At 41.5% G+C, this 27,484-nt stretch overlaps 1 protein-coding gene across 4 annotated transcripts in view; it reads left to right on the top strand.

Moving 5' to 3' along the window:
• The window catches only part of DMD (dystrophin), a 3,148,630-nt gene that overhangs the window by 2,588,035 nt on the left and 533,111 nt on the right, over positions 1-27,484 (top strand). For all 4 annotated transcript variants that reach the window (XM_029603105.1, XM_029603098.1, XM_029603099.1 and 1 more), the window contains 2 exons: positions 13,372-13,583; positions 22,342-22,496. In XM_029603105.1, coding sequence (XP_029458965.1) covers positions 13,372-13,583; positions 22,342-22,496 — 367 coding nt within the window. The remainder of the gene's footprint in view (positions 1-13,371; positions 13,584-22,341; positions 22,497-27,484) is intronic.

Genomic DNA, 27,484 nt, shown 5'->3' with positions numbered 1-27,484 from the left:
AGATCTCCTCCTCGCCTTCCTGCCCTATCTGCCCCTCCTTTCCTTTCAGATGGATTCCTGGTTTGACCTCTGCCTGCCTCAAGGTGCACCTGACCTCTGTCTGCCTCAATCCAGCTACCTCGGGGAACCGCTCCGCCATCAGCAGAGGCCCCCATCTAAGATCTGCTGGCCCTGGCACCTAAAGGCTCAACTCGAGGGGAACGAGGGCTGGTATAAGTGAAATCTAGTTGGGCCTCTGTTTCGCCTGGGTCCACCTGCCCACGGTGGGAACCTGCAGGACTCCTCCCTGCAGGTTACACCAACCCTTCCTCGGCCCGAGGGTCCACGAACACAACATGATGATCGCATAAGCCCAATTTCCCTCTTAGAGACTAGGATAAAAGTAATTTAAAATAGAAGGTTATGGTTGAAAGTTTCTTATTTTTCATCCTGAACGAACAATTGCATGCATTTTTCTTTTTTAAATTACATGTGGAAAACCCATTACATTGCAGTGGATATGTGGAGCTCACTCCGTCCTTAACCTGCTCCCATCCATTGTTTTGACTGATTTGCTCAGCTACAGCCCCCTAGGACTCCTCCCCCACCCTGTCCACAACCAGTGAGCTCACAGAGACATCCTGGGTAATTGCAACCATGTCGCTGCGTCCCATACGTTGACTAAGAACCAAAATGGATACGCATTATTTTTACATAAAAAGAGAGACTGTATTGAGGACCCATTCCTTTTAGGGGTTAAAAAAATAAAGCCTATGGTGAATAAATTTCTAGGCTGATTTTTTTTTTTTAAATGCTGTCTTATAATGACACAGAGCAAAAGCATATTAAAATGAAAATATTTAAACAAATTAATAAATTTTGCGTACTGTTGAGTACCAAATGCTTTGAAGAAATCCTGTGCAAATATAAGCTTACTGTAGCCTGTTGCAAGCGTGGTGACTGCAAAAACTTCTAAATTCAGTGACTTTCCACTCCATTAAGTAGCTAATGAATTCTGCACATTTCTAGACTGAGACTGTCAGGCTGACCGTAATGTTTTTGCACCAGTAAGTACAAAAGTATATTAAGGGGCCTCCAAGGAGCTGCTAGATTTTAATAATGCTAATAACATTTTGTTTGCATTCAGAGAATTTCATTAATTTCATGTCCCATTTCTAAGTAAGCGAACCGCCAAGGACAGATTTTGCTAAATATTTTGATGTGATGGGCGGGCCAGTAAGAGGCCCCTCATCCATAAATATGGAAACTAGATTCCTAAACACAAATCCTGGAATCTAATGATCTAGCTGGATTTTGCCAGCATGCAACTGGAAAAAGTTTATCCAGAGATGGGCTTAAGATTAGCAAGTGCATACAATGATCCATCCTGCCTAGTTCTTGGGACGTATAAAGATTATTTCCTACCAATTTGTCTGAATATTTGTGGAAAACAAAAATTCAGATAAGCTTGAGGGATATTCAACTCTATTTTAAAATGCCTCCAAATTTCATGAAGCACAGGTCAGCATTTTTAGCACTCGACAAATATTTCTGGTTTGTCTCCCATCATATCCTCAAGCACTTTTTAATTGAATATAAAGTAAGCTTAGACCATAGATACCTTTTCTCTGAGGTGTGAATGTAGCACAGAGGTTTGCATGATTCTCACTAGTCTTAGAAAATTGATGACGTTGACGAGTAAAATTGAATCGCATCTTATGTTAAAATGATGCGGCTCGCATGTCCCACAAATTTCAGAAAGCTCACCGAAACCACTTTCTCGCACGTTTTTAGGGCGACCGCGTTTTTTTCTTCCCTGCAGGATGTCTAAACTGCGTCGTCCCTTTCCTGACACGCGGAGTCGCTCCCCTGGCATCTCTAACATGGGAATTTGGTGACTGACCTCTTCTCTCAGGAATTATTCTCTCATTTAGAGCTCAGCATTTTGCACATACAGACTCACAAGGAGATCAGTAGCTGAGAATATTGAATCCCTGCACACCAAGGGAATGGGAAAGCTTTTTCTTACCAGAGCTCTTGTAATTACAGTAACAGTCACTTGTGGCTGAGTGCAGGTGCTGTGAATGGAAGGAGTAAATGACAGCAAATGGAACGAGCTCATTAGCTTCCTCTTTGTTCTTCAAAATAGCACTGCAGCACCGAGCATTGCAAATGAACAAAAGCCGCTATTCAAATCTCTGACTCTCTTTAAATAAAAATGAATCGAGAGGAAATTATATGCGCTCACAAGAAAGGGAGACATTCATAAAGAAACATTTTGAGGTCTGTGTACTAACCAGCACTAAAACCAGCATGGTAGCTTGAGTTATCCACTGGTTCTCATACTGGCAGTATATTGGTCCTCAATAATTGTAATGATATGAATTACCAGGACTGTGTTAAAAGCAGCGCCACCATGATAACACCAATGCCTTTTGCTTCTCATGTTTCCGGCATTAACTGGTTTCTCCCCCTACTTCTCAGACTCAAGTTTGGGTCTCTTTGTTACCCCTCCTCACCTGAATAATGGGCCTCTGTGATTCTCAGCCTGTTGGAAAAAAAGCAGGTCCCTACCTGGCATGCAGGACAGAGTGTCCATGATGCCATTTTGGATTTGGTGCGGCGGCCAGCAGGAGGGAAACCAATGAATAGAGGCACAATTGTATGAGAGAGTTTGGGAGGTTGTTTGTGTGTGTGCCTGTGAGAGAGAGAAAGAGAGATTGGGAGCCTGTGTGTGTGTGTATGCCAATGAAAGAGAGATTGGAAGCCTGCTTGTGCGTGTGTGCGTGCATGTCTGTGAAAGAGAGATTGGAAGCCTGCTTGTGCATGTATGTGTGTGTGCCTGTGAAAGAGAGATTGGAAGCCTGCTTGTGTGTGTGTGTGCGAGCATGTCTGTGAAAGAGAGATCGTTACCCAGGTAGAGAATCCATCAAGCTAGGTTGAGAGAACATTGTACAAATCTCATCTTTGGGTGAGTTTCCTCACTCCGAAGGACATCAAATCTTCTCAAGAGTGTACTGTTCTATTCGACGTCTCACTCTGAATGTCAAAGTGACCCCCAACCCCTACACTAATACCTAAACCTCACCTCGAGTAACTAGGTGGGCCTCCTATAGAGATATAAATACCTAGCTACTTTGAGGGCCTTATAGCTAGTCTCTCTCTCTCTCTCTCTCTCCCAAACAGATTAAAAACACTATGTGTGAAAACATCGCAAAGTGCAATAAAGCCATGTCGCACAGCTTAATGCAAATGAAAAAGGTGTAGTTATTTCCTGTGTTAAACTGTGCGATATGGCTTCACAATTTGCGAAGCCAGCCCACTTGGCCAGAAATCCCATTGCACCATGCGTTATGGTGCTTTTCACATGTGAAAAGCCCATAATGCGGCTTGGAAAATGACCCCCTTAGACAGCTAAGTGGTTCCCACTGACCTTAGCTAGATATTCAGCGGTGCCACTTAGCCTGATATGGCTAAGTTGTTTTTTGAATATTGGGCTCTATAGTTTTCAATTATTGGATATGCCATTCATCAGCTGTTTTGAAATATGTGTTCATTGTTTAGTATGGTTTTATTATTATGATTTATACTTCTTGGTTTTATTGTTTGATGTTTTATGAAGCATGGTAAAGTTTCTGTTTTACATATGCAACTGCTTGTTGCAGTTTCCAGTTACAGTTTTGTCAGTGTGTTTCTTTTTATATTTTGTTCTCTTTATTCTGAATTTGGTGAGGGTCTGTCTGTATTCTGCCTGTTCCAGACAAAGGTGAGTTATTCAGTTAGGATACAGCTTCTGTGTAGAGATCTATAGCAGTTTGGTTGGTTCTGTTTTTCTAATAGGAGGTATATTGATGTTTTAGGTCCTGGTGTAATATTTGCAGTGTTGCTTTTTTCATAAGTAGGGTTTTTACTGTTTGAGTGCTGACAGTTAGTGCTGGTTTGATATGGGAAGTTTACAATATTGTAATTGTAATTTAGTTTACTCATGGCTTTAAGGCTAAGCCCACATCCAACAAGTTACAATAGGCCTAATATCATACAAGTCCAAGTGTTGCTTTTACTTTTTTGCAGGTTTTTATGATTGACACCAGAGCACTGAATGTAAATAGAAAATGCATGTTCTGAGATTTTTATTTCAGAAGACTGAATGGCCTTTTTCATGTAAAATCTTATTACAAATACATAATTTTTAATTGTGTGTGGAGGGTGGGCTGGGGTTGCAAGGCTGTAAGGTTTGCCTAGGATACCTTATACCCTTACACACCAGCCCTGGCTGCACTGGCTTCACGTGGGAAAGCAGAATTCCATCTGGAGCTGTGCTATCGTGGGCCAGGTTCTCCCCAGTCTCTACTGCAGCACTGATGCATATAGTCTTGGTCAGGGCTTATTTTCCTTTATCTTAAGCCCTGGAGAAGGCAGGCAATGTGGATCACTTCTGGTCACCCCCCACCCACACCCCTCCCCAGGCAGATTAAGCAATCATAAAAGCAGCAGACAGTATCATACAGTCAGAGAGAAGTGGAAGCAAGTTACTGTCATAGATAAGGAAGAGGGTGAACCAGAAGGAGATGCCTGTGCAGTATTAGTGAGGCTTCAGTCTCAGGCAGCTGGATTGAGCTCTTAGACGGGCAGCTGGCTGCGGCAATGCTTGGGCAGGAAGGCACTCACAGAATCAGCACAACAGCAAATGTCTTTGTGTTGTGCGTGTCTGAGCCTCTGGCTGGCAGTGCAGTTGTCTCATTACTTGGCAACTTGTTCAAAAGCTGATTGGTTGGCAAGTGATTTTAACACCAGACTAGGAATCCAGGATATGTGACGGATGTAACCAAACTTGTGGGGGATCCAACCGATTGCATGGATGGAAGGAGATTGTAGCTCCGTTTCCTCACCCCTGGTTTTGGATGTGCTTTACTTAGTTTTTTAGGAAAAAGGTGAAATTTATGTTGGAGAATTTGTTTCAGTTCTGTCAGGCTCTAGGTCATGTGATATACTTCTCAATGATTAGCTCAATGCACTTTTGGAAGGTGTTAAAGCAACTACTGCACAGAAAGCACTTGAGTGAGTCACAGATACCATGTGGGCCAGTTTTGAAAAAAATCCCTCAGTCTGATATTTGCCTGCAATCTACCCCTGCCTGCACTCTGCTTCAGAGCTCCATACCACCCAGTACCTCGCTCCAGACCTCCATTCCAGCCTCACTGGACCACCCACGCCTAGCTTCCAGCTTTGCCACCCTACGCCACTCCAGGAGGAGGTGTCTATAACACCCCCTCTGCAGCTGCCCATTACAACATGAAGTCCATGTGGAGATTGGGAAGGTGGGTGCCCCAGAGGCTTATTAGTTGGGGTGGGTGAGGGAGATTGGAGGGAGCCACAGAGGCATGTTGTTCTTCCCAGGGGAGAGATGCATGGAGTCATTGGGCCTAGGTTTGATTTGTGTTTGGTGGGGGCTGGGGTTATGGTGGAGGCTTGGAGTCATACATTTAGGGAGTGGGTCAAGTGGCACACTTTAATGTGAGCCACCAGCAAGTTAGTTAATTGTATCTCCTAAGGCACAGGTGCACATTGTAAGCCCTCCAGGGAAATGCAAATTCCTACCGTACCTGAATGTAACTCACGTAGAGCTACTAATGGAAAAAGGTATGAGTTACAGTACATCTAATAAAATAAATTAACCCATGTTAACCCACTGAGGTAGTAATGATGAATAGTGCATCCAGTGTTAATACTAAATGGGCCCATTTACTTATGTATTGTTTTCTTTTTTAGTACTTTCTTTATTTATTCATTCATTCTTATTAACCCCTTATTCAAAGAAATCCCTGGTTGGTAAGGTATACAACAAATTGAACACTACCTAATACAACTCAATTAAAAAAAATAAATAAACATTGCAATTCAAAAACCATACAAAATAAAACAAAACTTAAAAAGTGAAATAAATAAAATTACTTTAAATTACCTACAATGGGACAGAGAAATAGCAGATCACTGCTTACAAGCCTAACATACAGGCCGATACAATACTGACGTGCTAAAAAAGTACATCTGTTTCAGGTACCCTCTCGTTTAACGCTCGCATAACACGGTTTCGTAGACGCATGATATAGTATGCAAATAAGACACAAATCAAAATGGCACCTAAAAAGCGTGTGGGGGGTCAAAAAAGAGTGTCCATAACACTACTGATTTTACTATATCGGACATCCATACAGTATCCCGCGTGTGCTGGAGAATGCGTTGAACTTCTGTCAAAAGGGCATACATGTCATAAGAACATAAGAAATTGCCATGCTGGGTCAGACCAAGGGTCCATCAAGCCCAGCATCCTGTTTCCAACAGAGGCCAAACCAGGCCACAAGAACCTGGCAATTACCCAAACACTAAGAAGATACCATGCTACTGATGCCAGTAATAGCAGAAGGCATTCCCTAAGTCAACTTGATTAATAGCAGTGAATGGACTTCTCCTCCAAGAACTTATCCAAACCTTTTTTAAACCGAGCTACACTAATTGCACTAACCACATCCTCTGGCAACAAATTCCAGAGCTTAATTGTGCATTGAGTGAATTTTCTCCGATTAGTCTTAAATGTGCTACTTGCTAACTTCATGGCGTGCCCCCTAGTCCTTCTATTATCCGAAAGTGTAAATAACCGAGTCACATCTACTTGTTCAAGACCTCTCATGATTTTAAAGACCTCTATCATATCCCCCCCTCAGCTGTCTCTTCTCCAAGATGAACAGCCCTAACCTCTTCAGCCTTTCCTCATAGGGGAGTTGTTCCATTCCCTTTATCGTTTTGGTTACCCTTCTCTGTACCTTCTCCGTCGCAACTATATCTTTTTTGAGATGCGGTGACAGAATTGTACACAGTATTCAAGGTGCGGTCTCACCATGGAGTGATATAGAGGCGTTATGACATTTTCCGTTTTATTAACCATTCCCTTACTAATAATTCCTAACATTCTGTTTGCTTTTTTGACTGCTGCAGCACACTGAGCCGTCGATTTTAAAGTTTTATCCACTATGATGCCTAGATCCTTTTCCTAGTGAAAAATAATAGCAAATAAGAGTTTCCAGTTTATCCATTTCCAATTTTTCATTGATCACAGTTAAGTTCTCATTGCTTCCTCACCATGATGTCAAGTGCAGCATCGTAATCCTGCCTCGGAGGTATATAAATCGCTGCTCGGAGTAACACTGTCCTTTTCTATTCGGTTCAAACTGGGTCAGTTTTATATATACATACTGGTTTGAACTGATGCTTTTCATATTAGAGCAATAGGAAGAACATCATCGGCATCCTATAAATTTCAACAGGTACGAGACGCAGTCATGGACGCTCCTTTCCCCAGGCCACAATATGTCTCGGATGGTCCGGAGCCATGGACGTCCTGGAAAGACGCGGGAACCTCCATGCTCGTCGGCCCCACTACTTTTCCATGCGCTCCGGCACAGGCCTGTAATGGACGCCCGGAGCCATGGACGTCCAGGAAAGAAGCGGGGGAACTCCATGCTCGGTGGCCCTGATACCTTTCCGAGCCATGATTTCACCTTTTTCCTGAAAAGTAAATAATTTGACTCCATCCGTAACTCCCTTGGTGCTCAGTTCCACAATTCAGAGCCTGTGATGGAAAGAAACCTTTTCCTAATTGTGCTCTTCGTTGCATCCTTAACTGTTGGAACACTATGTAGAATCTCTGATGCTGAGTGAGGACATCTCCTTGGTCTGTAAATCTTTACTGACTGTTGTAAATACTTTGACCCCTGTCCTTTGGTCACCTCTTTGTTGGAATGGAGCTGGTGTAGCTGCCTTAATAAAAGAACTGTCCATCTCTTAAACACAGCATGTTCCATAATGCTCCTTTTAATTGCGTGATTATTTCTGTGGATTCTTTTTTACCTCCCTTAAGTTGCAGGAAATTATTTTAATATTTCCTTATTGATTTTATGTAGCAAAATGACATGTATAGAAGTTAGTGCTTACAAAGAATAAAATCCAGCTGTCTTGAAACACTTGTTTGCCTAATTCCCTAAACTGCCCCTAATTCCCATCCTAACCTGCCTCTGCCACTGACCAACCTTGTGCAAAGATGTGACTTGCGGGACGTTTGCACTTATTTTGCTTTCCTTTTTCCAAAACTTGAACCTGGCCCTTAGACTATTGTTTTTACTCAAAGCACATAATATTTGATTTACAGAACATTTTTCTTTGAAACTGTTAGTTGCTGATTGCATAATATTGTGATTAAAATAAATGTCTGGTTAAAATTGAGTATGCCAGTTTACACCCTTATTATTTTCCTTTCTACAGTTGAGGCATAGAGAAATCCAGTGACCTGTCCAAGGTCTCATTACGCAGCATCAGAGCCAGGGCCGTTTTGTGTGTGTGATGTTCCTCTCTTCTGGAACGACTGACATGAACTCTTCAGTTTTCATGGTCTCTCTCGTTATGTCCTTGGTCTTCAGGCTCTGTCACAAATTTTATAAATGAGCTGCCAAGAAAATTATGGTCACAGGGTCAGCTGTGACAGCCAATGGCTGCGTTGTTTATGCGCACTTCTGATATAAATCAGGTCATGTTCCCGTCACGGTGACGTGAGGATCGTGGAGGGCTACAGACAGGAAGTCCCTGAAGTAAACTTGCCTTAGTACTTAAGTGGGACGGTTTTCGGTAAGCTGGCAGCTGGCTAGATGCGAGGTTTATGGATACTATTGCACCCATTTAATTTGCAGTGGCTTTTCAAAGGGAATGTACTCAGTTTCTCTTGGAAAATTTCTTTAACACTTACGCAGGTTCAAAATAACCTATATGGTTTGCCCCTGCTTCTTTAATTATTTATTTATTTCACTTATATACTGCCAATGCCTAGGCTGTAGGCGGTGAACAATAAAACATACAAAGCAAATATTAATTAAAATAGATTAAAACCAAAAAAATAAAAAAACAATATAGTTACTTCTCCCATCGTAGCCGCAACAGATATCCCACAAAAGAAGTGAAAACAAACACTCAGACCACTGACTACTTCCTTTTACTATGGGCAAAGGAATGGGGGCGGGGAGGGTAAAATTGCACACATAAATTGGAAAATATAATTTTACTCATACAAGTTTCCTCCTCTGTCATAAACATGCCTCGATTTAATAAGGTTAAAAGTAGGATACTTACCAGTTTGGTTTTAGAAAGGGTTTTTCCCACAGAAACACTTTTATTTTCAAGTCTAAATACCATTATCCGAGGTTTTGATAAAGGGGCCATATATGTAATGGTCCTTCTTAATTTATCGTCTGCATTCAACACCACACATCACAATATCCTGTTGGACAAATTAAATGACATTGGCTTATCTGTTAGCATCCTCCAATGGTTTGCATCACTTTTGACAAACAGATCTAAGCAGATTTGAATTCAGAATAAAATGTCTTCATGGAATCCAGTAAAAATCGGAGTGCCGCAAGGTTCGGCAACTCTCTTCAACGTATTCCTCTCCTCACTATGCAAGTTACTCACTTGGCTCATCATAAACTATAAAATTTAGGACAATGACATCCAACTTTTTGTCCCTTTTAATCTTTCATGGGCAAATACATATGACTTAATATCTCTTTGTTTGCAATCATACAACAAGCTGTTATTAAATGTATAAAAAACTGAATTAACAATTCTCAGTCTTTGCCCATTGTCATCCTTAGCTCCTGACTTTGTATTTGATGGTTACCAAATTCCAGTCTTCAAGACAGTGCTAAATCTAGGCATATTACTAGACACTCCATTATCCTACTGGCTCACATAAATGCGTGGTCAAAAATTACATTTTTAAACTTCGGCTCCTTCATCATTTAAGATCATTATTAGAACCTAACGATTTTTGGATAGTGCTCTAAGTTCTAATCCTAATGAGCATCGATTATTGCAATTCACTATATGTGGGATTACCATTGACTTATATCCGAGCACTACAAATAGTGCAGAACTTGGCAGCCAGGGTCTTGACAGGCACATGCATTTGTGATCACATAATACCACTTCTAGCCTCATTACACTGGCTACCTGTCAGATATCGCATGCAATATAAACTTGCTACATTGATACACTCTCTTCTTTACAGTGATACTACTATTTTGGTAAATGCAATATTTCATGTTTATAGACTTTCACATAATTTACAATTGGCCAACAAAACCTACTCAAGATCCCATCCACTAAAATAGCCCATCTTGATCTAACAAGAAAGAGAGCCTTCTCAGTAGCTGGCCCTACAATTTTGAACACCTTACTGGAGAATTTGAGAGCCCTAAATGTGAAAAAAACCTTCAAATAGGCACTAAAAACATATTTGTTCAATCAGGTGTTCACCATAGTTCCTCATTAATGTGACGCCTCACAACAACCCATCCTAGTATCTATAAACAATGAGGTAGTCAATATATAAATATATTATAAATGGTGGATATATGTCTGATATAATATATGTTGAATGTTAGATTTATCTGTATAATTTGTTTAAAATGTTATTATGAGTGTTTTACTATCTGTACTCTGTCTCAAACCTTGTAATGTGTATGGATAAAAAAGCCTTTTTAAATATAAAAAATAAAAATAAGTATGCATGTAATTCTAACCCCTATGAGGGGTGCAGATTTCACTCCAGAATCTAACTTGGTAGTTACTTTTAGTTCTTTAGACAGCACAGCGCATTTTTAAATGTATCATCCAAACAAATCCAGCTTGGTGGCATGTCTTCCTTACTGTAGTACTGTCCTGTGAGCCGAGGAATGGATTTACTTTATATTTGAGCAGTTACCATGCTTGCTTTACGCATACATATTGTTTAGTTCAGAGTAAAATCACATAACAGATATCCACAAAGAATTTCTTCCCAGTATTGTTGAGTCTAAGTTGCCTGGCATACTGAAAAGTGGTCAGTGGTCGCCAGTAATAATCCATGGCTGACGTGGAACTCAGCTGATGACTCTAGCTAGAGATGTGGACCAGTTGTAACATCATGAGCTACTTTGTGTTGAAAAAGATTGTGCTTTTGTTTTAATCTATTTATACATGAGGAAGTAAAAATAATTTATTGGACTAACAATAAATTAGTAACTAGCTTTCAAGAGCTAGCTCTCCAAAACTAGCCAAAGATGTATTAAGTTAATCCAGTAAACAAAATGTCACCTGCACCTTATTTGCTGACTTTTGGTTCATCTCTGTACTAAAATGTTTCTTTTCTGTTCTAATAGGGCAACATTTAAAACATGGAAAGCAGATCCAAATAAGGAAAATTGGGAAGAGTATAAGCAGTAGCAGGTTAGATGTAAACAAGTAATTAAGTAGGCTAAGAGAGAATTTGAAAAGAAGCTTGCCATGGAGGTAAAAACAAGTAATACAAACTTTTTTAAGTACATTCAAAGTAAAAAGCTTGTGAGGGAATCAGTTGGGTCAGTAGATGACTAAAGAGTAAAAGGGATATTTGGGGAGGAGAAGGAAATAGCAGAAAAACTAAATGAATTCTTTGTCTGTCTTTGCTGAGGAGGATTTTGGGATCATACCCACACTGGAAATATTTTTTGATGGTGATGACTCTCAGAAATAGATGTATTTGCAGTGAAACTGCAGGAAGTAAAAGCTCAGATTGGCAGACTAAAGATAAACAAATCACTGAGACCAGATGGTATTTGCCCCAGAATTCTGAAGGAATTCAAAAATGAAATTGCAAACCTGTATCTGAGGATTTGCAACCTATCATCTAATACAGCCACGGTACCAGAAAACTGGAGGGTAACCAATGTGATGCCAGTTTTTAAAAAGGGATCCAGGGCTAATCTGGGAAATTATAGACTAGTGAGCCTGACTTTGATGCCAGGCAAAATGTCTGAAACTTTTCTTAAAAATAAAATTACTGAAAACATAAATAAACATGGTTTAATGGTGAAAAGAGTCACCATGATTTTTTGCAAAGGGACGTCTTGCCTTTCCAATTTACTAGATTTTTTTGAGGGTGTAAATAAACATACAGGCAAAGGTGAGCCAGTTAATATGGTGTATTTGCATTTTCAGAAGGCATTTGACAAAGTCCCTTATGAGAGACTCCTTATGAAATTGGAAGGTCATGGGGTTGGAGGCAGCATCCTATTGTGGACTGGTAACTGGATAAAAGATAGGAAACAGAGAGTAGGACTAAATGGTCAGTTTTCCTAATGGAGAAAGATTGTTAGTGAAGTGCCACAGGGATCTGTATTGGAACCTATGCTGTTTAGCAAATTGATAAATGATCAGGAGAAAAGAACGACGAGTGAGGTGACCTTTGCAGATGATACAAAATTGTTTCATTGAAACCACAGTGGAATGTGAAGAACTGCAGAAGGACCTTATGAGACTAGGAGCCTGGGCTTCTAAATGGCAGATACGATTTAATAGGGACAAGTGCAAAGTAAAGCACGTAGGGAAAATTAATCCCAATGACAAGACCACAATGCTGGGTTCTGTGATAAGAGTCACCAGCTAAGAAAAGGACCTCAGAGTCCTTGTGGATAATACCGTGAAATCTTCTGCTCAGTGCATGGCGTCAGTCAAAAAGACAAATAGAATGTTAGGAATTATGTGGGAAGGAACAGAGAACAAAACTGAGAATATCATAGTGCCCTTGGTATAGACCACAACTTGAGTATTGTGTGCGGTTCTGGTCACCCCATCTAAAAAAGACATAATGGACATGGAAAAAATACAGAGAAGGGCAGCAATGGTTCAGGGAATGGAAAAGCTCCCTTATGGAGAAAGGCTGAACAGATTGCGGCTTTTTTTTAGCTTGGAAAAGAGATGATTGAGAGGGGAGATGATTGAAATTTTTAAAATCAAGAGTGGGGTGGAATGGGTAAATAGGGAATGGTTAATTATCCTTTCAAACAACACTAGAATTAGGGGATACTCCATGAAAGTAGCAACCAGAAGATTTAAAACAAATCATAGGAAGTATTTTTTTTACTCAGCACACAATCAAGCTATGGAATCTGTTGCCAGAGGATGTGGTCAAAGCAACCAATATAGTGAGGTTCAAAAGAGGATTGGACAAGTTCCTGAAGGAAAAGTCCATAAACAGTTATCAGCCAGGTAGATTTGGAAATCCCACACTTATCCCTGGAAATTAGATACAAGAAATAGATCAACTATTGGGGATCTGATGGGTACTTGTGACTCGGACTGGTCACTGTCAGAGACAGAAGACTGGGCTCAAAGAACCTTGATTTGACCCAGTAAGGTACTTCTTATGTTCTAAATTTTACTAACTTCTTTATTAAATGATAGAGCACGTCCCAAAGAAAGAGTTGCACATTTGTGTGGTATAAATAATCATTCTCATTTTCTTTTCTGTGCATCTTTGCTTCACAGTTGAAAAAATACAAAATCAGTGGGATGAGGTCCAAGGTCGCCTCTGTAGTCGACGAGAGCAACTGCATGAAATGTTAAAGGACTCCACTCAGTGGTTGGAAGCCAAACAAGAAGCTGAACAGGTCTTGGAGCAAGCCAAGGGCAAACTCCAGTCATGGAAGGAGATTTCATACACCGTGGAAGCACTTAGAAACCAAAACACAGAGCTGAAGGTGAGTAAACAAGCAAAAGAGTTTGTATCCTAAATCTCAGAATTACTCATTTCATTGCTTTGTTCAAAAAGTGAAAGAGAGAAACAAACAGTGCCTTGTGGCTCTCTCATGAATGCAGGAAAGAATTTAGAAATGAGTTTTTAAAATAGAAAACCTGGCTGTGCTGTGCACATAGTGGAGGAAATAGGAGAATAAGTCACAGCAGAGCTTCTAATATCCCCAGGCTAGAAACAACACTGGGATTATGTGGCCCAAAGTGATTATAGGTTCTAATTTGGATCAAACTAGCTGGCCACAGTGAGTATAAATTTATGGCATGCCTCTAAATATCCTGCAAAAATGTAATAATCTTACAGGGGAAATTTTCAAACTGCATTGTGAATAGCTTAGCTTTCAAACTTGCCACCAGTACAAAGCATCCCTGTTGGTCCTGCTCTTGTCATGGAAAGTAACCAATGTAGAGTTGAAAATGTGATCTACACACGTCGTCGGGAATGCCTCCTCTCGATGTGGCTTTTTACTACAACTAACGCTACTGCTTATAACCCGCTATGGGGGTATCAAATGATAGAGGTGTTTGATGCCTCTCTGTGACTGGGGATTCAAAAACTAAAAAACCTGGCACAGAGGCTGTTCAGCACCCGCTTTCTCCACCAAAATATTGCATCGGCCCCTTTGGGATTAAAGAGGATCTTGTACACAAGATTCTTCAAACAAAGAGACTTTAATTTTTCAGTCTGGGGTTCCCAGCAGTCGAACATAAACACATTTTAAAAAGTCATTGATTACAACAAAACACTTTCCCTTTAAAGATTCGCATCTCCAGTACCATGACTTTGACTTCCTTCCTCCCCTCTAGCCTAGAAAACAGGAGGATCAGTCCCTCTTTCTCATGAAGGGATAGCATTCAATACTCTTGCTCCTCGTCCATCTTCCCAAGTCAAGGAATGGGCTCCAACCAGTTTGGAAGTCCATAATTTCTTCCAGTGGCTCTGCCCAGGAGTCCACTTGTGAAATCCTGGAGCCATCACCTTATTTATTTATTTAAATTCTTTTTTTTTAATATACTGATGCTCAAGACCAGGTCCTATCGTACCGGTTTACAATAAACTAGGGGGAACCAATTAACAGAGCAAACAGAAACAAAAGTTACATTATAACAGGGAATGTGGAACTAGGCTGTTAGAGAAAGATAGTTTAAACAAATTCTAACTGGAGAGAAGGGCAAAAGCAGGAGAGGGTGCTTACAGTATAAGAATTATGTACAAATTTACATAGTGTATATGAAATATGAATTGCAACAAAGAGATTCCTCCACCCCAGCATCGCTCCAGCTTCTAGTCCAACTCGTTGGGTCAATAGCTGATCTTCTATTGACCCAAGGAGATTCCCCCCTTAAAGAGATCCACTACCCCCTTAATTAACTTCTGCTATAAGACTCATCGCCAGGAACCCCAGAAGTAAAGGTTAAGTGACAACCCTTAATGTTTCTCTGAGGACAAATTTCTAGCGATCTGATTTATGTCCCCTATCACATTCTTACTTCTAAAGCACACTAGGCATATGCAGCACTATACAAGCGCACAGAAGAGAAAGCTGTTTAATATCTCTTGGAAGTTTATTCAGTGGTTTCTCAAATAAAACTGTGTGCATATGATGATTCTTGAGCCCCTCTTTAAGCACATAAAGCAGTGTTTTCTGCACGCAAATCACACTTTGAAAAATAACTCAGGCGTTGCACAGGTATAAGTGCTGACAAAACCCGATTTCCCTGTGGTTGAAGTAGGCATTCTAGTGAGAAGAGATGGGATGAGAAAAGGATGTACGCATATACTGCCGAGTCTGCAGAGTCCACACACGTATGCGGTGAATCCGCAAATTTTCAAAGATGAGTTATGCACACAAATCCGCTTTGCAAATTCAGGCTAACGTCTGTGAGTAAAAAGAATCAGCAGACATTAGCCCTGAGTGGGGATGTTATAAAACTGCCCTCTGTATAACTGTTGCAGACAGTCTTGGAAATTGTTATATGTATTAGGGCAGTAGAAAATGCTCCTACCCTCCTCTTGGAATACTTTATACCACCAGCAAAATGTATCTTACCAAGGATGTTTGCACATCTGGCTGTGCACCAACAGCAAGATCAAAGGCTGTCATCAGAGTGCCATCCAACAAACTCACTTGTAAAGGTTAACAGCCAATTGTGGCCTTGGCACATGGGACTGCTGGAACAGACCTTAATAAACAGGAGTATAATGAGTTTTGAACCAGGTACTTCTATAGCAGGGGTGGCCAACTCCGGTCCTTGAGAACCACAAACAGGTCAGGTTTTCAGGATACCCACAATGAATATGCATGAGATAGATTTGCATACAATGGAGGAAGTGCAGGCAAATGTATCTCATGCATATTCATTGTGGGTATCCTGAAAACCTGACCTGTTTGTGGCTCTCATGGACCGGATTTGGCTACCCTTGCTCTATAGGGCTCGGTTTAAAATCTGTTTTAAATAGTCAAATTGAAAAGCTGAGAAATTGTTGTCGTTGCCAGGCATGGCCTCTATGTAACAGGACTCATAGCAAAACCACACGGGAGGAATTGCACAAGTCCATGTGCGGGTTGGCAGTGCACCCGTGCGGTACTTAATCATTTTAATAGCCCCATTTCTCTTTAAAAGATTAAGAAAGGAGTCCAAAAACTATTTTTAAAACAGCTCTTTTTTTATTAAATAAAGCTCCTTTACTAGCCTTGAGGAATGTAGCTCCCTGGGCTCATTATAATTTTCACTCACAGTAGAAGCTGCATGAAGGTTCAGGGATCCCTGCCTGCAGTGCTAGTGTCAGTTTTGAAATTTACTTTAGAGGAACAGATATTTCTCAGATTGTTGTACTGTATCAGGTGTAACCCTCCCCAACCTTCAGCAGCTGCAGGGGTGGTGAGTACCCCTTCTGCAGCCCCTGAACAAACACCAGGATTCAGTCCAGTGGGGACCAGCAGAAGCCAGGAAGGCCAAGGAGAGACTTGCACTAACCAGGAAAACAAAACAGGTCTGCATCAAATGGTTGTTCCAAAGCAAAGCAGAAATTATTACAAGGTCCAAAAAATGCTCAAAATTCAAATAGGAAAAACATAGCAAAACTCATCATATAGTCCAAGCACAGAAAAACCAAAACAAATAGGCAACACTTACAGCCTCTAAACAGCTTGAGCTATTTAGAATCCTTATTCTAATCAGTTCTCTTCCTCTCTTTTCCATCAACCCAAGGGCTTAGGACTAAAACTCACAAATCTTCAGATATCGTCTATACATCTTCAATTGTGGGTTTCCCCAGATGGGGTTGGCTGGCTCTTAATTACTACTAGCAGGAGCCCCTTCTCAGCTTCTCCAGCCCCCTTTTTTTTTCTTCCGACTTCCAACCCTGCTCCTTTGCAGGATTGAACTGCAACCCACTCAGCTTTTGAATTCATAAATCTCAGTTCTCCAGACTCTGTAATCCTTAGCCAGGAATCCCTAAAACCTCCTGTTTCTCTTGCTCCTTCTCTGCTACTCCCTGGTAACTTGTGAAAGCACTGAAACACACCCAAAAAAGCCCATCCCTTGAAGGGGCATACACTTCCCATCAGGTCAGGAAGTTTAATCTCATTTCACTGAACTTTTCATGACCTTCCTCTGATGGAAGAAACTACATTTTGACAAAAAACTCCTTTCTAGTGAACCCAGGGTATGATTTTACACACACAGAATACAGGATATTTCTCTTTAAACACGCATGGTATAAATCCCGTGTGTACTTTCAAAATACTGCATCTCTCCAAAAACAAGCAGGAACGTTAAGTTCAGGACTCTTTCCCTTGTGGCCCCAGTACTGCCAAGAATAAACACAGGACCAATGCATGCACAAGCCTGAAATACTCAGAGGCTTTAACTTCCTGCGAGTTTTGGGAGGCAAAATAATCCCCAGAAGAAAACTGCGCTAACAAAATATAGAAAGAATGAGGGCACTTGAGCCCTTCAGGGCTAAATTTAAGAACCAGTAAAAGTCCACTTTGCAATTTCTCTTTGCGTGAGGAATTTTTGAGGGATGGATATGGAGAAGGAGGAAGAAATAGCAAAGTACCCACTACACCATGATTGTAATATTTTGGCTTATCTCCCATCTGTAACGCCCCACAAAGTGGACAAAGCTGTAGTGAATCCTTCTAACAATCCACCACAAAGGCCAATTTCTGGCAATTTCAGACTTCTGCCAGTAAATGAACCATCTATCCTTAAAATCCTCATGGAGAACATTCTGAACACCTTATTTCTCTGCTAAGCAGAAACGGGAGAGCAAGGACGTGATGGCGCTATCTTCTCCAAGCTTAATAAATATTAAATAATGCAAGCACCGTGCCATGAATTTAACCTTAGTTAGAGCGGCGCTTACATTTAGTTTTGTTCAGGTTTTCTTCTGTACATCCTTCCAGTTTACTCCATAGAGAGAAATCCCCAGCCTCGTTTTCATACTCATTTTTTAATTAAGGTCTTTAATTACCTAGACTTAACCACTAATAACTTAGCTAGTGTCTCCTAATTAAAGAAAATTAAAAATATACATAAGCAGCATACTGAATGTGCGCCCTTAATTCTCTAAACCTCTTAATGAAGTCCGCACATTCACCAGGCGACACAGATAGGCTTTACAAAAAATGTCCTAATGAAATTAAGGTAATGAAGCACTTTGAATGCCTTCTGCTTATTCCAAAGTAACTAGAAGAGAAGTAAGGCCTGAAAGGAAAAACGAAAACAGAGAGCAAATGGAAATTTAAAAAAAACAAAACCTGTATGCCATTAGTTTATCTAAATCCATTCCATGAAGTCATATAAGAGAAAAACCAACAGAGCCCACCAGTAAACCGTTCACTTCATTGGACAGTTTTTAATCAGCCTGAGAGGTGCATAGGAGAAAGCAATAACTCAGCAAGCAACTCTTCTAACGCTTAAAAGAGCCCCTTCATCTAATAAATAAGGTAAATAATGAGGATGTTGTTGTGTTCTGTCTCTGTTTTCAGTCTTCCTTGGTGATAGTTTTGTTATGTTCGAGGTAGAATAAATTATGCTTTAGTGCTAAGACGACCATCTGACCATGTGCAATAATCCCTAAGCTTCCATGCAGCGAGACCCACAGGTACTTTTTTACTCACAAATTGTTAGCAAACTATCAAAGCGACACTCTTTGAAAATTTGCTAAAACTTATACAGGTGCAAAAGTTCCCACATGCGAGCACCTGCTATATCTGTGGCTGGATTAAGTGAGGGGAAAGTCTGTCTGTAGATGTGAAGATCCTTATCAGAAGCAATCACCACCCCCATTTCAGTGTATATATCACTGGTAGCCACAGCTTTATCTAACATAACATTGAATTTACCAACACAATCGCAGTGCTTTCTCCCACTGAAGGTCCAGTTCATTATGTCGTTTCATTGGCTACTAGCCATAGTCACATTATTTGATTTTTTTCCAGGGGGCTACTAGCTTACCATTGTGGTCCCTGACCAAACTGTTCTGCCCTGAACAGTTAGCGATGATCCATCCAAGGAAGGATGTGATACCTCCAAGGACCGTGGCTGGGATGTCCCAGCCCATGGCATCATAATGCCTTTTAGACCGATGGCCAACCCTCAGCCCATTTGAGGCCCTGTCCATGGTGGCAATGCTAGTAGGGCCCTCTCAATAGATAATCTGGGCAATATATTTTTTAATTAAAATGCATTCCCACCTATATAGGATTAAAAGGCACTCACGGTTTATTTTTTGTGGACAATCCAATATATATATATATATTTTTATTTTTATTTTTTTTTGCCAGTTGATTCATCTGGCTACTGGACTCAAGGAAGGATAGGAAGACACCACTATGTTTCCCCTTCCCCCATCCTCCCCATCCTACCCTGAAATCACCCCATCCTCTTGCCTCTGACTCTATTGTACTCTGCCTCCAAGAAGGGTGAATGGGCAAGAAGCAGTATAAATGAAGGTCTAAAGAGGTCTTCCTCTCAGTCATTGAGGCTTAAAAATACCTCATTTGGTTCTCATTGATCTGCTTTACTAGCACCGGGGATCCCTCCTCCCTCCGCCAGTAGTGCCTTGTGCCAGCGAGAAGGTAAGCAAAGGGGAGGGCAGGCATAGGGGGAGGGGGAGGGAGCTTAGGAGGCAACTTGGCCCTGCTAAGTCTGCCTGGCTCAGGCGCCAGGCTTGCCTTATATATGTGTGTGATGTACTTCCCAACTGAACCTCCGGAAACCCCTGCTTTTCCAGTGGCTAAAATATAGCAGCCTAGTGAAACTAAGCAGCCGTATTTATCCATTCTACATGCAGCAATTATCATCTTTGATCTAAGTCCTTAGATCATTCTGTAAGTTGCCCTCTGTATAGGTTATTACTGGGAATCTCAGACACTTGGCTGAATGATATCCTTGAGCATCTTAAAAGCAGTACCACCTCAGCTCAAGGTCTTTGTGGGATGAAATGGGCATTTATAGATAAAGATTACATTAATGTAATAGTCGGAATCCTTTCCAATATTAATTTCACTTCTGAAGAGCACTTCTCAAAGCTTGTTTTTTTGTGAAAGTACTAGATCATTTGCAAAGAGAAGCCAATCTGAGATAACGTCTTAAAGGAAGCCTGGTGCAAGCTGACAGAAATGGTCTGGCATGAGAGAGGCGCTCTCCTCCAGAGCGTTACTGCTGCAGTTTGATTGGAAATGTTGTGATGGATACTGAGTCGTGCGTGTTCATACCAGGCCACTGAGGAGAACTGGGGGTCACCCTTTACTTCCTTTGTCCTGGAACAATGAAACTGTAGAAGGGCCCTTGATCTGCTAGGACTCCTTACCTGCAATGTGGGCTTCAGTTTACAGACTGTGCTGGCAGATAGCCAAAAAATGGATTTTCAGAAGGATCGACCTACTGACAGACATTTAGGGATGAATTGTAGTGTGACTAAGTGTTTAACAGTGAATTGGCATCAGCTCCCAATGGATTATGTCAGTGCTTCCCAATCTTTTCATGCTCAAGGCACACTCATATTAACAAAACTGTTGTGTGGCACACCAGCCTCCACAGAACAGGCAGTGCGGACATGGAGAGGACTCATGACCAAAAAAAACAGCTAAGGAAGCACTGAAAGCCCCACCAACCTTTTTTCCAATTTTAAAACAAAGGGCGAGGGGGCAGTGGCGCATGTGACAGTGGAACAGCTCCCGCTGTATACAAGTTCAGGAGGTCAGTGTGGTACGGGCAGCCGGCTCAGTTAGTTACCTTGACTGTTGGATGTGGCTACCAAAGCTCCTTCATGGCTGTTCCCAGCACTCAGTCAGTCACACCCATTGCTCAGTGCATGCTCTCCGCATCTCACTCAACCTGGGAACAGGACAGAAGCTGGAAGGACTCAGGAGGAGCAGGGATGAGAAGGTGCGGTAAGCAGTGTGTGTGTTGCACGAAGTAGGGTCCAGCAATCATTCCCTGCATGCTGCTCCTTAATTATGATTCCAGGGCTCATGCTGTAGCTAGGAAGAGTCTTTCATGATTGCACATGTTCTCAGCCACCACTGGCATGTCTTGTTATTGTGAGGCACTGAGAACAGAGCCCAGGTGCTGGCCTGGATCTGGGCATCAGGCAGTGGTAACTTTTCCATGGCATGCCTGGATCAGGTCTGAAGGTGCACTGGTAGGGAAACACTGGGTAATGCATGTGATATTGGAAAAGATGCGTTTAAGCATGAAATGGCATATATCTAAATAAAGAAGTAAAATTAATATCAGAATTACTCCTTTGTATTCTAAACTTTTAGTTTATTTTTGGAAAACATAGTATGCCTCAGTTAGTAAATCTCTAAGTGTTAACTATCGACCAGGTCATTGCCAGTTTATGATCAGTAAGTTGTGCCTAATTCATTGCCAATCCATTGGCCCTCAGGTGCTGTTGAGTCTGCTGAGCTGCCTGATTTTGTTGTAGGTGAGGACGCTGACATATCTTAAGGTGTAAGATGTGGACAGAGGGCTGAGAGTTTTCCTATAGATGCTTCATCTTTCTCAAGATGGCAGATCTTATACATTTGGTTTACCCACTTCATCTATGCCAGAGGAAGTAATACAGAAGACCATACTGAAATCACATAACATTTCTTGGCTGAATGATGGTTTATGGGGCCCTGAAAATTCTGTTTACCTCTGTCCATGTCTAAAATATCAAAAGCTTGTCTCCTCTACTTAATAGATTGTGTACAGGTTTAGTGCAGGTCCAGCAGATGGCGCTAATCACATAAACAATTCAGTAAGTTAAAAGCGAGAAACCATTAATTAAATATGATTTTATTTTTATATTAGTCCTAGTACTCTTCAGTTTATAAAATTAAATGCGGCATCGTAAACTAGAGCTGCTTTGTCGTTTCCTGACAACCAGCACGTTTCTGTGTAAGGAAGAGAATGAGAGCTGGAATTGGGCTTTCATGGCTGTATATTTACCGGCCTTCTCCACCGAAGGTTCCTAGATCTGCCTTTTACTCTGTCAATCTGCAGCCTCTGTGGCCTCTGTAAGCGCCCTGAGTCTGCCACCCCACTGACTTTACTAGACATTGGATTGGAATGTAGCTCTAAACAGTGGCCTCGCTCTCCTCTCTGCCTGCTGGGGGCGACCCGCAGCACTTTGCATGAGTTCTTGGCTTGCACCATCGGGATTCTGTACCTTAACAGAATTTTACTTTCACCTTCCAGCAATTTGCCAAGGAGCTGCGCCAGTGGCAAATAAACGTGGACGTGGCCAATGACCTGGCCCTCAAACTCCTGCGAGACTACTCGGCTGACGACACGCGGAAGGTAGAACTGATGACGGAAAACATCAGTGGCACGTGGGCTAAAATTAACAAGAGGTATTTTACAATTTCTAACCCCACTTCTGTTGCCACCTCTTTGTATTGCATAGATGATATTTGTTGGCTTTGCTTTCAGTAATTAAGAACGTGATATGTGCCACGGCCAGTCCCCTTTGCTGAATACTTTGATTCATTCGGTTTGTTTAAAAAGTGTCTGAATCCAGAGTGTACACATAGTGGCCGTCCAGTAAAGGGGGAGTTTTCTTCTCATTGACCCTCTAACTTGAGTTTTTTGGGCAAGCTATGCTTCTCTTCCGTTCACCTTGAGCACATTGTGGAAAAGTATGGGACGAATAAAATGCTCTCATATATTAGTGAGTAGTGAGGATACAGTGCTGGATTCTATTATAAATCATATTCTCACCTCGCTGATTTGATTTGATGGTAGTAGCCACCGTGACATTGATTATGACTGGTAACACCACTTGAGAGTGCTGGAAGTGTAAACTGAGCATAGTTTACGCTTCCAGCACTGCCGATCAGAAGCAGCGCTGGAGCCACCAGGAGCAGCTAAAACCCTCGCTCCCGGCAGGGATCGATTTAGGTAACTGGGTGGCAGGGGGAGGGGTGAGCCTGTTTACTGTTTGCTGGGAGGGGGGGGTGAAGTCCGGAGGGTTCCCATTATAATATTTTTTTATAAAATTGGGCAAAGGTTGCAGCTGGGGGGAAGAGATCATTCCTTGGGGCTGAGGGGTACTAAAATTATCCGGCTAACCTAGCCTGGGGCTTTCTTGGGAGGTTAGCTGAATATCTCAGCCCCTCCCTAGAACGCCCCTTTTTTATAGGACTAAATTATAGCCGGATAAGTACTTATCCGGCTATAATTTAGCCGGATAACAGGCTGAATATGCCATATAAGCCATTTAGAAGGATAACTTTTGAGTTATCCGTCTAATGGCTTTTGAATACTGACCTCAAAATGTTTCCCCCAACTTCTAGAAACAGGCGGCAGGAAATGCGTTGATACAGTCTTCAACCACCCATTTCCGAAACATCCTTATAATAAACCACCCCAGTAACCTTTCTCACAAACAGTCGACGTGCACCCAGACACTCATTAAAATGTTACTGCCAGCCTGCTCCAGTTTAAAATGCATTTACTATCGCCTAGCACCGCACAGCAAAATGAGCAGGTGGGGAATGTGTGTCTGGCACAACAGAGCATCCGTGTGTAACGCGAAAAGCACTTCAAGGTAAGCCTGACACAGTAAATGTAGACTCCAGGGCTCCGGTATTCATGCAATGCAAGGAAGCAAGGGTTTATCCCATCCATTCAGGGGCACACCACCTGCCTCTCTGACACGACACACCTCTCTCATAGGATGCTAATGAAAACTAATTCCAGCTGTGCTTTCACTCTGATGGCGCACGGTCTGCTGTAAAGCCATGAAATCAGAATCCTGGAAGATGAATTTGGATATCTGTCTGTGCTGTACAAATAAAGTGCATGATGGTGGCAGGCTGGATGTGGATCGCACACTCCTGACTTCGCTGATGAAGGAATGTTAAATTCTCCCTCCTTCAAGGTTCAAACTTCAGCTGAGGTTACAGGCCCGAACATAAGAACATGCCATACTGAGTCAGGCCAAGGGTCCATCAAGCCCAGTATCCTGTTTCCAACAGAGGCCGATCCAGATCTCAAGTACCTGGTAGGATCCCAAGGGATAGATAGATTCCAAGCTGCTTATCCTAAGAAGAAGCAATGGATTTCTGCAACTCTCCCTTAATAATGGTTAATGGACTTTTCCTCCAGGAACTTTTCCAAACCTTTTTTAAAACAGCTATACTAATAGCTTTCACCACATCCTCTAGCAACGAATTCCAGAGCTTAGTTATGTGTTGAGTAAAAAAAAATTCTCTCTTATTAGTTTTAAATATTTTAGCCAGTAACTTCATTGTGTGTGTCCCTTGGTCTATGTACTTTTCAAAAGAGTAAACAACTGATTAACGTTTACTCGTTCATTCTATTCATAATTTAATAGATCTCTGTCATATCTCCCCTTAGCCATCTCTTCTCCAAACTCAAGAGTCCTAACCTCTTTAGCCTTTCTTCATAGGGGAATTGTTCCAACCCCTTTATCTTCTTGCTCGTCCTTCTCTGTAGCTTTCCTAATTCTGCTATATCTTTCTTGAGATGTGGTGACCAGAACTGAACACAATACTCAAGATGAGGTTGCACCATGGAGCGATACAGAGACATTATGATATTCTCTGTTTTATTCTCTATTCCTTTCCTAATAATCCCTAACATTCTATTTGCTTTCTTGGCTACTTCTGCACACTGAGCAGAAGATTTCAATGTATTTTCAAGGATGACACCTAGATCCTTTTCCTGAGTGGTGGCTCCTAATGTGGAACCTTGCATTTTGTAGCTATAATTTGGGTTATTCTTCCCTAAGTGCATCACTTTGCACTTTTCTGCATTAAATTTGCATGCCCAGCCTTCCAGTTTTGCAATGTCCTCTTGCAATTTCTCACAATCCTCTTGTGATTTGACAACTTTGAATAATTTTTGTCATGGGTAAATTAGATCACTTTAACTTGTTATTCCCATTTCCAAGACAGGTATAAATATATTAAAAAGCATCAGTCCCAGAACAGATTCCTGGGGCACTCCGCTATTCACCTTTATCCACTGGGAAAATTTACCATTTAGCCCTACACTGTTTTCTATCTTTTAACCAGCTGGAAGTCCACAGTAGGACACTGCCACCTATTCTATGGCTTTCTAATTTCCTAAGAAGTCTCTCATGAAGGAATTTGTCAAATGCTTTCTGGAAATCCAGATATACTATATCAACTGGCTCACCATTATCCACATATTTATTTACACCCTCAAAAACACATAGCAAATTTTTGAGGCAAGACTTTCCTTGGCTAAATCCATGTTGGCTTTGTCCCATTAAATTATGCTTATCTATATGTTCAGTAATTTTGTTCTTTATGATAGTTTCCTCCATTTTGCCTGGCACAGATGTTAGACTCACTTGTCTGTAATTTCCTTGATCCCTTTTTAAAAATTGTCATTACATTGGAAACCCTCCAGTCTTGAGGTACCATAGATCATGTTATTGATAGTTTACAAATTATCAATAGCAGGTGTGCAATTTCATTTCTCAGTTCTTTCAGCACTCTGGGATGTATACCATCAGATCCAGGTGATTTACTACTCTTTATTTGTCAGTTTGCCCTTGTACATCGACCAGGTTCACTGAGATTTGTTTCAGTTCCTCTGAATCATCACCTTTGAATATCATTTCTGGCATGAGTATATCTGTTAAATCTTCCTCAGTGAATACTGAAGCAAAGAATTAATTTAGTCTCTCTGCTATGGCTTTTGTCATCCCTAAGTGCCCTTTTTACCCCTTGATCATCTAATGGTCCAACTGATTCCCTCGCAGGCTTTTACCTCGAATTTATCTGAAAAAGTTTTTATTATGAGTTTTGCTTCCACAGCAAGCTTCTTTTCAAATTCTCTCTTTGCCTTCCTTATCAATGCTTTGCATCTGACATGCCAGTGCTTATGCTGTTTCCTGTTTTCTTCATTCAATCCCTTTTTCATTTCTTGAAAGATGTTCTTTTAGATATTATAGCTTCTCTCACCTTACCTTTTAACCATGCTAGTAATCCTTTATGCTTCCTTCCACCTTTCTAATGTGTGAAATACATCTGTTCTGGGCTTCCAAGATGGTATTTTTAAACAACATCCATGCCTGAGCTAAAGTCTTAACCTTTGCAGTTGCTCCTTTCAGTTTTTTCCTAACCATTTTCCTCATTTTATTACAGTAACGTTTTTGAAAGTTAAATCCTGTCGTAGTATGGTTTTTATTTGCGCTCTCTCCAGTTATTAAGTCAAATTTGATAATATCGTAAAGATGGCGGCGGCCATCGGTGCTCCTACCATGTGACAGGGGCCGGCCAATGGCACGGATACCCTGTGACATGGTAAGGGCAAAGGGCCATTGGCGCCATCTTTATGAGTGGCAGCTGACAGCCCGAGAACGGGAGATCGCTCCCGGGACCACCACTGGACCACAAGGTAATTTTAAAATGTTTTGGGGGTATCGGGAGGGTGGGGAAGCTAAGGGGTCATTTTTAAAGGGTTGGGTGGGGGGTTTTTTATCGGGCCATCGGCGCCATTTTTGAGTGGCAGCCAAAATGCGCCGATGGCCCGAGAGCGGGAGATCGGTCCCCGCGCCCCCACTGGACCACCAGGTACTCGTAAAAAATTTTGGGGGGGTTCGGGAGGGTGGGGGAAGGTAAGGGGTCAATTTTAAAGGGTCGGGCCTCACTAAAAAAAAATTAACGATGTGAATCGGAACTGATTCCGATTCACATCTCCACCGATCAGATTTTTTTCTCCCTCCAGCCGAATCCAATCGTTAAGACGATTGGGCACACGATTCACATCCCTAGATAGTAATATTTACAATCAAAACCCATAAACAATTACTGCAAGCAACATTTTTACAGGGTGAGCATCCTTCTTGAAGATTCATACATTGCTGCTGCTTGAATGTGCTTTGCTTTTGGAATTGGCTGTAGAAGCAGTCCTGCGCTTTTCCCGCTAAGGTCTCCATTATCAGTACCCTGGACCATAAAAGTCAGGGCCCAGCATTGGCTGCTGTCTGAATCCAATTCCCCTTCCCTCCCCCACTGTTGAAGCGGAGAGCAATCCTGCAATTGCATCAAAATCATGTAAGCTAATTGGTTAAGGGTAGTGTTTCTCATGCCTTCTGCTAGGGATAGTAGCTGCTGCTAAATTTTGGTTATCCCCATGCACCTTTTTCTTAATTTACAGCTCCAGCTTTTAGGGATCCATGGTATTGATCCCATGCCTTTTTAAATTTGTTTACTGTTTTCATCATCCCACCTCTTCTAGAAGGGCATTCCAGGCCTCCTCCACCCTCTCTGTGAAGAAATATTTCCTGATGTTGGTTCTGAGCCTTTCCCTCCCGAAGTTTCATTTCATGACCTCTAGTTCT

Source organism: Rhinatrema bivittatum, chromosome 5, assembly GCF_901001135.1.
Source record: "Rhinatrema bivittatum chromosome 5, aRhiBiv1.1, whole genome shotgun sequence".
NCBI classification, from domain to species: Eukaryota; Metazoa; Chordata; class Amphibia; order Gymnophiona; family Rhinatrematidae; genus Rhinatrema; species Rhinatrema bivittatum.
This window is presented reverse-complemented; position numbering and strand designations above follow the sequence as displayed.